The sequence below is a fragment of the Vulpes vulpes genome, chromosome 13 (assembly GCF_048418805.1).
Source record: "Vulpes vulpes isolate BD-2025 chromosome 13, VulVul3, whole genome shotgun sequence".
In the NCBI taxonomy this organism is placed as follows: domain Eukaryota; kingdom Metazoa; phylum Chordata; class Mammalia; order Carnivora; family Canidae; genus Vulpes; species Vulpes vulpes.
In genome coordinates this window covers 133,720,014-133,734,199 of record NC_132792.1, presented here as the reverse complement: position 1 = coordinate 133,734,199, position 14,186 = coordinate 133,720,014, and the positions used below count along the sequence as shown (strand labels likewise).

General features: G+C 36.7%; 1 protein-coding gene across 17 annotated transcripts in view; it reads right to left on the bottom strand.

Moving 5' to 3' along the window:
* DNM3 (dynamin 3) overlaps positions 1-14,186 on the bottom strand; it is a 563,024-nt gene that overhangs the window by 94,184 nt on the left and 454,654 nt on the right. For all 17 annotated transcript variants that reach the window (XM_072733034.1, XM_072733032.1, XM_072733026.1 and 14 more), the window contains one exon: positions 12,454-12,565. In XM_072733034.1, the coding sequence (XP_072589135.1) occupies positions 12,454-12,565 (112 nt within the window). The remainder of the gene's footprint in view (positions 1-12,453; positions 12,566-14,186) is intronic.

Genomic DNA, 14,186 nt, shown 5'->3' with positions numbered 1-14,186 from the left:
AAACAGTCAGAGAAAGATAAATACTATGTGATTTCACTCATATGTGAAATTTAAGAAACAAAACAGCAAATGGAGGGGGAGAAAAGAGATAAACCAATAGGTGATGGGGATTAAGGAGTGCACTTGTCATGATGAGCACCAGCTGATGTGTGGAATTGTTGAATCACTATATTAAATCACTACATTGTAGATCTGAAACTACTGAACACTGTATTTTAACTACATTAGAATAAACATTTTAAAAAGCAAAGTGCTGAGAATATGTCAAAATTACTATGAAGTAAGACAAAATTATTCTCATTATTTCTCATTAACTAGAGTGAAGTCACTTATTCTGGACACAACAGAGGAAAGAAAATATATAAATAAGCCCCACGAACCCTTCAGAAGTTCCTATTCTATTACCCACTGTGAGCTTTCTGAGCAGATTTGCCAAAAAAGAACCAGAGGTTTATTTATTGGTGTTGTGAAGATTGAGACTGACAATTCATTTTTCCATGCATGTGGAACTAAAATAACACTTTGAAGCCAGTGAGTTTTCATCCGTTCTTTTCACTTTGCTGATATTCTTATTGGATGGTGTATAAATTGAGCAACTCAGATGGGCTCTCTTTAAATACCAGGAAAATATATTTTCTAAGATTCTCTAAGAAAACCAAGGAAAGCATATACATTATTCAAAGAAAATAAAAAATCCTAATTGAGCTGACTATACCTAAACTGCCTAAAAATGTTCTGATACGCACTTATACACATTTTAAATATTAGAAAGGAAATATACATTACGAGACTGTACTGTCTGGTTCTTTACAGGTTTGGTGGTTTTCAAAAGGGCTATCTACAGTCTCTCATATTCAACCAAGAGCAAGAATTTAGGAGTTGAAGGCCTGGCATTTGAGATAAGGCAAGTTATCATGCATATAACATCTGTGTTCTTCAGTATAATGCATTTTGGTGACATTTTATCTGGCACACACTATTTTTGCAAATGATTGCTAGAATCCAGTGGATCACCCAAAGAAATACTCTAGGTAATCACTACTTTTCCCATTGTTGGAGGCTGTCAATGCTCACTTATCTTGCTGAATGTGTTGGGAAATCACTAAAATATTTCTTAAATGTAAAAACAAGTGTTTAAACCTGATTTTCCCATCTTTTCTTAAATAGCAAAGCCTTCCAATATGTATAACATTATTGCATTTAACCTAACCAGAATTTAATGTTTTGGCATGTTTCGATTCTATTTCTCCTTTTCCAATATTCCTTCTCTCTGATCAAGGTGGTCAACTTAATACTTCTGCAGGGAGAAACACAAGAGTCCTTTACTTTAGGAAGACTGAAGTAAAAGGATAGTAAATCTCTCCTTAAAAGACAATAGAAGATTCACAAGAGAAAAGATTAAATGTAGTTTTCCCCCATAACTTGAAATTTTTTGAAGCAGTCATTTCTCAACTCATCAGGATTTCTTTATTTTAATTTTCATTTATGTTTCAGCACCAACATCATTAAGAAACTTGAAAGCTTTTGTCATAGAATTTTACTCCTTATTATTTTAAGTATTTTCTAGCTTTAATTTGACTAATATCAAAGATATTTAACAAAACTCAAAGTCTTTAATAAAGAAATAAAAAGTCTACTGAATTCCTAGAGATGCCTACCAAAAGAGGACATAAAATTAAATAAGGAACTTACATGTTACCTTTCTTTTTTTTTTTTTAAGATTTATTTATTTATTTCAGAGAGAATGTGGTGAATGGGGGAGAGGGAGAGAGAAAAATCCTCAAGCATCTGAGTGTAGAGCCTGATACCAGGCTTGATCCCAGGACCCTGAGACCATGACGTGAGCTGATACCAAGAGCCAGACACAACCAACTGAGTCACTCAGGTGCTCCTAAATGTCATCTTTCTAGGATAAAAAACATGGAGGTTACTCTTTTACTCGAAGGTCTCAGTTCTGCAAGTTACATTCTTACAACATTTGTGAACAACTAATTAAAAAAAACAAAAACAACCCCTCCCCCTCATTACTGTATATATTTGTCCACATTCCCAAAACTGACTCATGAAGTCCTAGACTTTGCTCTTCCTCATGAAAACATGACTTGGAATCCATAGTTCAGGGAAACCCCTCTAAGAAGGAGGCAGACTCTATCCCTAAGCAATTTAGAGTATCACTATGCCAACAGAAAAACATTTTCAAAAGGAAAAATAAGTAGTGGGCCTGGAAGGAATTTTTTTTAGTAACTATGATCTCCTCAGAAAAGGAAAATTGGCTTTTTAAGGAAAAATAACAACATACATAAAAATTGTTCAAAGAGGAATGTGAATGAACTTTGACATTTCATTCTAGAATATAAATATAAATGTGCATCTATGATGAAGGTTTGTTTTTTTGGAGTTTAGAGGATTAGATCCCAAACCCAAAGAGTACTCTAAAGGTGTCTGAAGCAGATCAGCTTAGTTGATACTGAGAAAACGAATTGTAGGCTTGTTCCATACACCTCAGAACATGCATGTATGGATGTGTATGTGTTTATACTGCATTTAATGTATGTGGGAAGATGAATCCATTCATCCTGCTCCTCTGAAGAGATATTAATTTAGCAGATTTCATTATCTTTAGAGTCTGATTAATATCATAAATAATAAAATGCCATTCCCTAAGTAAACAATTAGCCATTGTGAGTCTAAAATGAGTCACCTTTTACAGCTGGCTCACGTACATGGCAGGCAACGAGTTAGGTATGTTGCCTTGGGGACAATTCAGAACAAGCATTCCAGAATTAGAGGGAAAAAAGAATCTCATATTCTCCTTTTGAAGACTCCAGATCTATACTCTGGAGACAGCACAGCTTGTATTCCAGTGTTTTCCATTTATACTGAAATTCTAAGCTAAAGGAAAATAGCATGCAGATGTGCTGTTTGTGATTTGAGGAGGCTCTTTTGTGCCAGAGTACATGGTCAATATAATGATTGTATTTTAAAAGTATTAGCATTACATTTTTTCACAAGCTATCACTTATTCATAACATAAACAATGAAAAATTAAGGCATAAGGGCAATAAATACCAGCGCCTCCAAAATAGCCACTCTTCAATGGAAAACCCAAGCAGTCAGTGCTTGCGTCTTTGACACTCTTTAGCTAACACTCTGGAGCCTGACAATATTAACCCCCTCAGCATTAGGCCAAGTGTTCATTATGCAGATGGTGGCTCCAGGTGCCTGAAGACCCTGCAGGTCTTCTGCATCATCCTACAGGTACCCTTATAAGCAGTAGCTAAGCATTTTGGGGTTTTACTGCTCATTGCATTATAGTTATTTGAAAATGAGCAAACCCATTAATCTGAACTTTGCCCAGAAGAGCTTGACCAAGCAAGACACAATAAACGGATGACTCGTGCTATCGAGAAGTGTTTTCTTACAGGAATTTTACAAGTCCCTTTAAGTCATCAGTGAATCACTAGTGAAAGAGGCAAATCATAAATGCTTTTCGAGTGGTCTAAGGGTTAGCACGTCCTCTAAAACGTCAGTAGCTGGTTCCCTGATCATCGGCACAAATGGACTAATTATTAGTACACTCACAATTAGTTACTTGTCCTTAACAAACAAACAAGAGATGGAGCACATGAAATTCTAGACAGAAACTCAATGTAAATGACCAGATAAGACATATTTACTACTCAAGAATTGAAATACATTATGTGGTGTAAGAACTAAAACAGGGGTTTTTATATTTTATCCAAATGTTTTTTTTTCTAATAGTGGCAGTATTAGGTAGAAATATTATCCTTTACTTTGTGTAAGAAATCCCTAATTAATTTCATAAGTTACCTGCTGTTTTTAAAAAGCGAACTATTAGTGGACTAAATTCACTTTGCTTCTTCACAAACGTTTACCTTGTACTTTTCTTGCATTATTTTTAACTCTATTAGATATTATTACTTAGGTGGTAAGCAGTTATATCCAGATATAAATTTAAAAAGTGACACATTTTCAATACCAACCACGACTTCAACATATTCCTAACAGCACATTCCATCAAATTAAACTGCAAGATTTCCCACATTTGTTTTACATTCTATATGTATGGCTTATGAATAGCAATTTTGATGAATTCCAGCTGGTTTAAATATGCAGGCAACCCCTTATAGAACAGATTCTTTTCAATTCTTATTGTATTCAATGAGGCCCATTTTAAGTGGGCCACCTGGTAGGATAAAACACTAATAATTCTCCATAGAAAAAAATGAAAAGCAAATCACCCTGCTAAACTTAAGACCATCTTCTCTAACTATATTACTGTTATATCACTAATATAAGTGAGGAGTAGTTCTAATCTTTTGGAAGAATGGAATTTAAATTTAAACAAGCCATCAGCCCTATGATGACTAAATTGCTCACTTCTCTAATGACAATAGCAACATGAAGATAATTTTCACCATTGCTGCGTGTTGCCTGGTCTCATAGATCTATCATGCACATTCAGTCTCCTCCTCCATCCCCCACACCCTCTCGCTTCCGTCCAGCTGGAATACATCAGGGTGCAGAAGCCAAGTCAAATGTGGACCCCACCCTCCTCCATCCATTTTAAGGCACCTTCAAAGCCAGAGCACTGATTTCGTTCAGTTTCACCAGCAAAGCCAGCCATCCTGCTATTTAAGACTCCAGTTTGGGGTTTTATAACTGCACATTACCATGAGAGCTTTGATTTTTGGTCAAAAACTCTGCTGCACCGAGTTTCATCAGACTGCTGTACCCTGCCTGCAGAAGAGTCCTTATTACTAAATCTTCATGATCTTTGCTCTCAGTGTCGACCTCCTTCCTTGTATTATGAACCTCTGAACCACCCAATAACCTACCCTAAAGAACATAACATTCCCCTTCCAAAAGGTCAAAAGGGAACAGCCATAGGGTAGTTCAAATGTACGTTTTCCCTGGTGTTTGCAAACCCTGTATCATTTGTGCAGTGTCACAGACAACAGTCATTCCAAGGTGCACAGAAACGCTCTCGCCAAGATGCATGCAGTGGGGGGTGGGGGCTGGAAAGAAAGAGTCGCAATAGGACAAAGAACTTACTTTGTTGTTCCCCTGTGCACATAGCCGCAAGAAAAAAAACAAAAACAAAAAAGAAATACGTTAAACATAAACTTATTTAAAAATTGTAAGGTTTTTCACGCTAGAGCAAAATCCAAACAAATGATTTATTCACTGACATCCCCTACATACATACAGCACCCAGAGCTCATGGGCAAGTCAAAGAATCCACTTATATTAAGTGAAATCATATATTTATAACAGCAGAAAATTATGACAGTGATTTCCCCCTTTCTTTCTACCCGGAATCCTTGGAGTATGGGAACCTGGCCAAAAAGCACTGGTTTGAATTGGTAATAACTGAACTGTTAGCATGAAAGGCAAAATAGTTAGTATGTCAGCTTGCCCCTTCCTGACAGCCCCTCCTCCAACATGCCAAGCAGTGGAAAATTTCATCAGCCAACGCATTTTTAAACAAACACTGCATCCTTGGTTTCAAAGAAGGTGGAAAAAGAAAGGAAAGGGGCAGAGGAAAGGAGTGGGTGGTTCTGGGGAGACAGGGTAAGCAGACCAAGTTACGACCTCCATCTGTACCATTCCTCTACTCCATAAATTATGAGTTTTGTCTCGGGCTGGCATGGGAAGCGAAAGCTGTATAGTGGGGACACGGCCAAAATAAACATTGGTCCACATTCAAGAAAATGGGTCTGGAAAGGTTAGTCACAAAAAAATGCAGTCATTTCTAAAAGTGACGTTCTGGAGAGAGACACAGAGAACAGCCAGTGACAGGCAGCAGGCAAATGGCTCTCCTGTTTCAAACTGGAGCTGCAAGAGTATGATTTATATCAAACAATTTCACTCACATATGGCTTAAAAAAATAAAATGGTGATTCATTACTCCCAGGGCAGCCGGAGTCCTTGCAAGGTCAGATCCTGTGGGGAAGACGTGATGGGATATGGGCAGGGAACAGATCTGAACTCTGCTCACAAGGGGCCCAGGAGGAATTCCTCACTGAGATGCAGAGCTGAAGAGAGCTGTTAGTAAAGTGTGTCTGTGAAGGAGGACAAGCCCGGGGCGGAGTAACAGGTTGGGCTGGAGATCTGGCATTTAGTTTCAAAAGACCATGTACAGAGAGAAACTTTCTGGAGATGGGCAAGGCCACAGTCACAGGAGAGGGTATTTTCTTAAACGCAATGCCAATTGGTGACTCTGGGGAAATGTCCAATCCAAGCACCATCACAGCCATCATATTTAATAACAACATAACATAAGTTTAAAGACACTGATAAAATAGTGTGGAGAAACTTCTTGGCATTGAGAATTGCCATGATATAACTGTTAACATCACTGGCTTCTGTGAGACATAAATAATGATAGAAGAATGAATGAAGGGGGAAGAAAGAGTCTCTGTAAGGAATATGCCAACCATTCAATAAGGCAATAAAGATTCCCACAGGGAATTTTATCAGGAGTAAAATGCTATTTTAGAGAATAACAGGCCCTGGTTCTCCAAAGAGCAATATTGCTGAAAATACCTCAAACAGATGGACTTTATTGAATTCCACAGCAGTGCAGCTTTTGATCTACCAAATAAGTTTCAGGAGTTCAACCAAGTATTTTTGCACATTAGGGAATGACTGGCTTCTCTGCTCAATGGCAGATGGTTCTGTTTGTAGTGGCAACAATGATGTCACAGAGTAGGGGGCCTTGATCCTTAAATATGAGAAACATCCAAGTGGAGGCCGTGGTGTGGCTTTGCCATTTCTTGTTTCCTTCAATCATTTCCCAATTGTCTATTCTAAGAGAGGCATAACAGCCATGAATGGTGAACTGTAAATGTTTTATAATTCCCTCCACTACTCTGTGTGGCAGCAATTTATGTTTAGATGCCACAAGTTCCTCTATTGAAGAATAACTAGACTCCTCAGTATTGGTCATGTGGCTGCTTGACGTTGTGTGGGAAGCACGGAATAAACCAAGAATAAAGTGATGTGTGGCCGGGCTAAGCATGAACATTGTCAGTCTTGTATTATTAGATGGCTGAATAAATAAACGCATATGAGTGGTCTCCCATATTAATAGACATTTACGGAAGTCTGTGGGCATTCTTCTTCTCCCCCCACAGACTGATACGGAGACCCTCCTCTGAATTGTTATTTGCCAAAGAGAAAAATTCAGTTTTGAATCTTTCCAAAAGGAATTTCTGAAGTCCCCAAAGACTTCATTTATAGAGTGGTTTCAAACTCCAAGGCACTCACTATGACTGGGAAAGTCTTGAATTCAGAGATATAGTGAAGTTCTGGGGTGTTTCACATTCTACTGCCATTTTTCATCACTTAACTCATACCGTAAATGGGAGGAGCATCCATCTATACAGCCAATGGAAATCTCTTAATTAGTTCAGAGGTGTATAATTTAACAAACAGGCAAAACTGAATTCACACCAAATTTATCTCCAGGGTACCCACTACTCTGCAGGCTGCTTCTTTCAGATAATCACCAGGCCAGCATCTGAGGGCAGGCTTGTGAACCCTCACTTTCCCTGATAGCTCCTTGGGTTCACTGTTGATGGGTAGATAGAGCCTTCCAAGCCAGCCTGGCCAGCAGGACAGCACAACCCCATGAGTCCCCCTAAAGAAGTCTACCTCCTCAGCCAACAGTTAAGGAAACTCTCCTTCAACATGCCCGAGTCTCACTGATATTTTGCAAAGAAAAAGTAACTACTAAACTGGGAATTATGATTTCATGGATTTTCAGTAATAATAAAGGCTACATGGCATTGAACACATTCACCCAATTGCAGCACAAAGCTATAGGTGATGTGCAATAGTTCTCATTTAATCCTATAAAATCACACAGAAGAAGGTAGCGTTATTTTGAGTTTAAAAAATAATAAACTGAAGAGTTAAGTAAGTTGCCTGAGCCACTCGCCTAATAAACAGAAGGGTCAGGATTCAAATGTGAGTAGATCTGACTTAAAGTCTACTTCATTTCACCACACACAAAATGTTCTAAAGAATTTGGAATTCTTTGTTTATACATAATTTAAGGCATACTGTGAGCTAACAAAATTGTACCAGAAAAATCATTTTTTGGATCATGTCCTTTAGATATTTAATGAAATTCATATTTATTATATTTATTTGTATTCATACTTACTGATGCATGAACACATTTTTTTCCTATAAAATAATCTTTATAGGTTCTTTAATTATAGCCTATAATACTGACATATGCACACTTTTCCTCTCACTTTCATCAGTAAAAAAACCCCAAAATATTATTAATTAATTCCATTAGAAACATCTTTACTTCAAAACAGTGTTAACAATTCAATTATTTAACAACATAAGATGTTATAATAGTTATAATTTTAATTTAGTGGCTAAAGGAAATAGAAGTTAAAGAAATAAAATTCTGCTAAATCTAAATTCAGATTTAAATATATTTTTTAAAGCATTTTGGTTGTTCAGAAAGATGAGGTAACTGGTCAAATGCTAAATTTGTGGCTCAGAGAGGTTATGATAAGTTCATGGAGTATGGCAGTGTCACAGTGGGAAACTGAACCCAGGACTCCTCATTTCCATTTTAGGGCCACACATTACACTGCTCAAAGAAGTCTATATTTCACTTTGGATCCAGAAAGATTAAGGGTCTAGAGGTAATTAGAAAATCCACATGGAAATATAGTTGGGCTGTGGCATTTTATACAGACATCCACTGTAGTTCCTACCACACTGTAATTATTTATTTGCATCCCTCACCTCCACTAGCCTTGAATTTCTTATAAAGTAAGAACTGCATCTTTTTATATTTGAATTTCTAGAGTCCACCATAACAGTGATAGATGAAGTTTGGGAAGAAAGGGAGAGAAAAAGGTGGAAGAAAAAGAAAGAAAAATCTGTAGGAAAACTCCAAGAGAAACAACCTAAGAGAAAAAACCAAGTAGCAGAACATTATGATATGAGTGACAAAAACATTCCATCATTTGAATGTGATAGAATAGATATGATGGGGTAAAGAATGTCATAAAAAAGTGTGCATTCTTATTTGAAAAAAAATTTGTCCCAAACCAAAATGTGAGTGACGTCTATTTATCAAAATGAAGCCAAAATTATACAGTTTTCACAAATGATCTTTGTAGATTTTTTCCCAGTCAAAATAGAGATGTTTTGTGTAGAAAGCAGAACTTTTTGAGTCTAGACTTGTGTCCATGTATGACAAATAAATGTTTCATTTTTAGAATAGTGATTGATTTACTGTCAACTCAATGGTTTATTGATACAAAACCCAAATGACACACCAGAAGTCCTAAAAATTTACTTACAGAAAGACATCTGTTATTAGGTTAATCTGACTTTTTCATCAAATCTTTCTAAATTAGGAATAACTGTACCTAAAAGTATCCATTCCCCCAAATCTAAGCATGCTCACAAAATTAATGTTTACACAAGCATTCTACTTAGATTGCTTTCAGTAGTTAGCTGCCATTTAAACATCTGAAAGTCAAGCAATCGTGTAATATAACCTCTAGAACTGCATGGTGCATAAGAAATGCAAATATTGTTTATGATGAAAACTGAGAAAAGCAATGTTCATGGCATACTTCCAAGTTTAATTTCCTGTTATGTCTTTGGCATATAGTAAAAAACCCCTTTGTCTCGACCTTCTAAGCAACTATACCAAAGGTATATTTATAAACAAAAAATGATGTGAAAGAATCAAACAGATTGTTCAATAATTCTGGATTTGCTTAAAATTGAGTATTCTGGTAAAAAATCACGAATATTTCATTGACCATCTTCATGCAGAGCTATGGTGTACACATGGAAATTCAAATTTGTAAAAACAGTTCACCAGAGATAGGTAGGCAATTTTGCTTTCCCAAGACAGTTTTCCCTCATAAGAGGCATATTGCATCATTTCTTTAAATAGCAAAATTGTCTACTGCATTTAAAATAAATTTGACAAAATCACAATTGAAAAAAAATTTGCACAAACATTCCAGTTGCATGGTAGGAAGACATACATCCACACATTAACATTTTATACGACCAAGCATTATTTGGAAATAAAAAACAGCATAAAGTGTTTACGATCTCACTGGGCTACATTATAACATCCACATTGTTACAGCTCTCATCTACTTGTTAAAGAAAGCAGTCTGTGATGAAAATGATAATTATCACCATCATCATCATTATCATCACAAATAAAAATAGAGGGCTTTTTTGTGCCCACTCTATTCAGTGCTTTCCCTGCATTCTTTCACTTAATCCTGTCAACCAAGCTACAGAGGACTCCTGTTATTTCCATTTTAGAAATGGGAATTTGGATATATAAAAAGGCTAGACATATCACAGCTTATATGTGAACTTCTGGAACTCCAGTCTTGGTAGTTTGACACTAGAACCTGTGCTTGAACACACATGCTCTACGGCTCCTCGTAATAACCCAATATATAATTTTTTAGCAATGTCAATCTTATCATGTCACTTAACTGGCTTGAAACCGGACATCCAATGGCTTCCCATCTTACTCAAAATAAAACTCAAATGGTCACCCCATCCTTCGAGACCAATATAATCTGCCGTGACCACCGTCTTGGAAACTATCAACCACTTTTGTCCTCCCTTGTTGTGTTCCAGAGTCACTAACTTGTTTGTTGCTCTTCTGAGACACTGAGCTGGCTTTGCACTTGCCAGTCCTCTCCACAAATATTCTTCATTTCATTTATTCCCTCTCTTCCTTCAGGAGCCTACTCAAATGACAGCTATTTAAAGAGGCCTTTCCTTATCATCTCTACTAAAATAAAGCTTACCTGCCCCTCACTGACTATCCCTTTCACTTTCTTTGTTTTTTATAGATTGTATCACTCTTACAATCACACTATATAATTATTCAGTTATTCATTCACTTGTTAACGTCTGCTCCTTGGGGATGGGACCTTATTCTTCACCTCTACAGCTCTGGTGCCTAGAATGTGCCTGGCAAAAAGCGTGTGCTCAACAGGCTTTTGTGGACTGAATGAATAAAAAAGTAAGCATGTGTACATTTTTAATATAGAATATTTGTGAAATTAAACACAGTACCATCAGTGGAGAGGGAAGAGTAATAATAAATGATTAGAATTAATAACCAAAGTATAAGTAGTACTCTGATTTTTTAAGTGATTTCTCATGTGCAGTTTTTGGAGTAGCATACAGCTATGTAAATATATATGTACACCACTGATAAAATTTGGACAATTATGGAAATCATACAGACAACTCTGTACTTGAGTATCATCAGGAAACGGTCTTCTTTCACCTCATTTAGAGGGTATTTTGTGGGGAATTCATTGTCTTAGGTGATAGCCAGACAAGTGTAGATTGGGTGGGGGTTAAGAGGTCTATATGTGAGCTAAAACAACAGCTAAGAGAAGAACATTTTGACACAAATCCCCAATCCTTTACCTCTGAAACTCTGTTAAATTCCAATGCAACCTCAGGGATGTGGTCAAGTGTAAAGTTCCTCCAGAGATGCTTCAATGGCCCCATCTGTGCCCCATATTTCAGAATTTCTCTTGAGAAGACTATTCCTATTGGGAGCCTAGAAGTGACCTGACTTGTTCATGATCAATCTTATAAACTAATTTAGAGCCAAGCAAGCATCAACAGGATCCAGTTGGACTCAATTCCCAAGGCTCAGTCCCAGTACTTGCATTTAGAGGAGACACCTGGACAGTACACCTGAAAGGGGACAGGGAGTAAGCAGGGAGAGCCATCAGCTACAGAGTGTCTAACGGTGTGTGTACATGTGTTGGATGGGACTTCTGAAATTTAAATACAGACATTTTCCAAAGAATACAAATAGAAGTTCTGTTTATTAACTTGAATGAGAGAAGTGACTTCAAACACTTGAAGTATATTTATAAAGATAAGTAGGAATGGCAATATAATGTTTTTCTTCTTTCACACTCCAAATGACATTAACCAGAGTTTGAATACAGATATGATTTTGGACTCAGGTACCACAGACCTAATGAAGGGAGGTAGATTTTTATAAAAATAAGTACATTTTTAAGGATATGAAATAGTGTTATGACATTATGACTTTATGAAGAATGTTCTAAACAGCTGTATGAATACTAGAACAACTGTGGAATACCATGTAAAGGAAAATAAAATTTTAAATTAAAACAAAGACATTCTCAGACATAAAACATATACTATGTTTTATGGCAGAATAGGGCATTTTCTCTAGCAAATATACTGATAAACTTCCTAAAATAGAAACTAATGGAGAAAAAGAAATATGATGAGGATAGTATTACTTAGAACTGTTCCAAAAGACCACCAGTTTAACAATTATATAGTATATAGAATTATGTCTTCTTAAACATGGTCAATAATCATAAAAAAAGAGATCCAACTTACTAAAGACTTATCGGGATAAACCCCAGCTCTCAGTAGAGATGCCTTCCAGCTGTCTACATCCTCCTGTGAGTCACACGCCAGCTCAAGGAAACGATAGTCTTTGTATACATTCCTGGAATTAAAAAAAAACATCATGCTTTTAGTTTGGAAGCAAATTCAAAATGATTTTATATCACTGCAGACGATGATGATACAAATGACAGTCCAAATGGATAATTCTCACTGGAGGAAAACAAAATAATAAATAAAAATAATTCAGTGTATTTAAAATAATTAGAAAATTCTTTTTTTTAATTAGAAAATTCTTATATTTTTATGTAATCTTTTTAAAACTTCAAATTAAAGAATTCAGAACCACTTATACTGCTAAGCAATAAGAAGTAAAGGAGATATAAATACTCTCAAGATGATACACAGGTGCCAAGTGAGAGAAATTCCAGAGGAATTGATCTGCTGTTGCCTAGTAATTAATCAATTTTCTGAAACCATTTTATAAGTCTAAATGGATCATAAAATTTTAAAAGGTATGACAGTAATCTTACAAACTTAAAATACTATTTTAGATTGAAAGCAGAAATTCTCTTGCTCAAGACCTCCCCAGATTCATAATGTCCACTGACTTCTCCACTTGACCATCTCAAAGGCACCTTGACATGAAGGACTGAATTGGTGGTTTCAGCTTGACATTCCCTACCTTCCACTCTCATACCCTCTTTCACTTGACCACCTAAAGTGCATTTCCTGTACATTGACTGCCATCACACTCCTTCAAACATTATAGTGGCCTCCTCATGGGTCTCCTGGCATCACATGGCTCCTCTAAATCTGCTCTCCACACAGAATCCTGAAAATATGCGAATCAGATTATTTTTACACGTGAAGTAAAACATTCCAACAGCCACCTGCTTTTAGGGAAAGACGATACTGTCTATCATATAGTATAGTCTGACCCATAGATATTACCTTCCTCTTCAGCTTTTTTCACATTCTCCTTTCCCTTGCTTTGTTTACTCCACCCATGCTGGCCTTCCCTTGCTTCCTCAGATTTGCCATGCTTACTCCCAAAGTCTTTGAATCTACTGCTCTCTGCCTGTAGGTCTTTTCTTCTTCTCTCACTGTACAATTAATGCCTACTTTTCTTGGAATCTCAGACCATATTTCTATTCACCTTTCCTCCATAGCACTAATAACAGTTGTGAATTCAGAGTTATGTGTGGGTTTCATTTTCTTTTTTATTTCTTACTCATGTATTTGTTTGTTTGCTTGCTTGCTTACTTAGATACTATCTATCTTCCCAACAAGCCCACAACCAACATTAGGACAGGGAATGTAACATTTTTATGCTTATCATTATATCCCCCATTATATCTTCTCCACTTCTAACTCAGGTCAAACATATCATCTTTTCTTGAGTCAGGCAGACACTGGGATTGGCACTTGGGTAGAGGGTGTGAACTAGATAATTGTGGTATTTTCTCACTCTGGGCTGAACAAAACTTTGGGAATATAGCAGGAAAACTCTAAGGCAAGGACCTGCATGTACAGGTCTTTGGTAGGGCTGTCCCTCAATGATCACAGGACTCCTGGATGTGTCTGATCCTCTGGCCCTCAAGAAGTGTGGGGGGCTGAGTTTTCTCTACCCTAATGCAAAAGAAGGGCTCCTTCCTGGTGTCTCAATACATAAATGGCAACTTGCCTATTTTGGGCCTGTGATGACTAAGATGTCTGTGCCT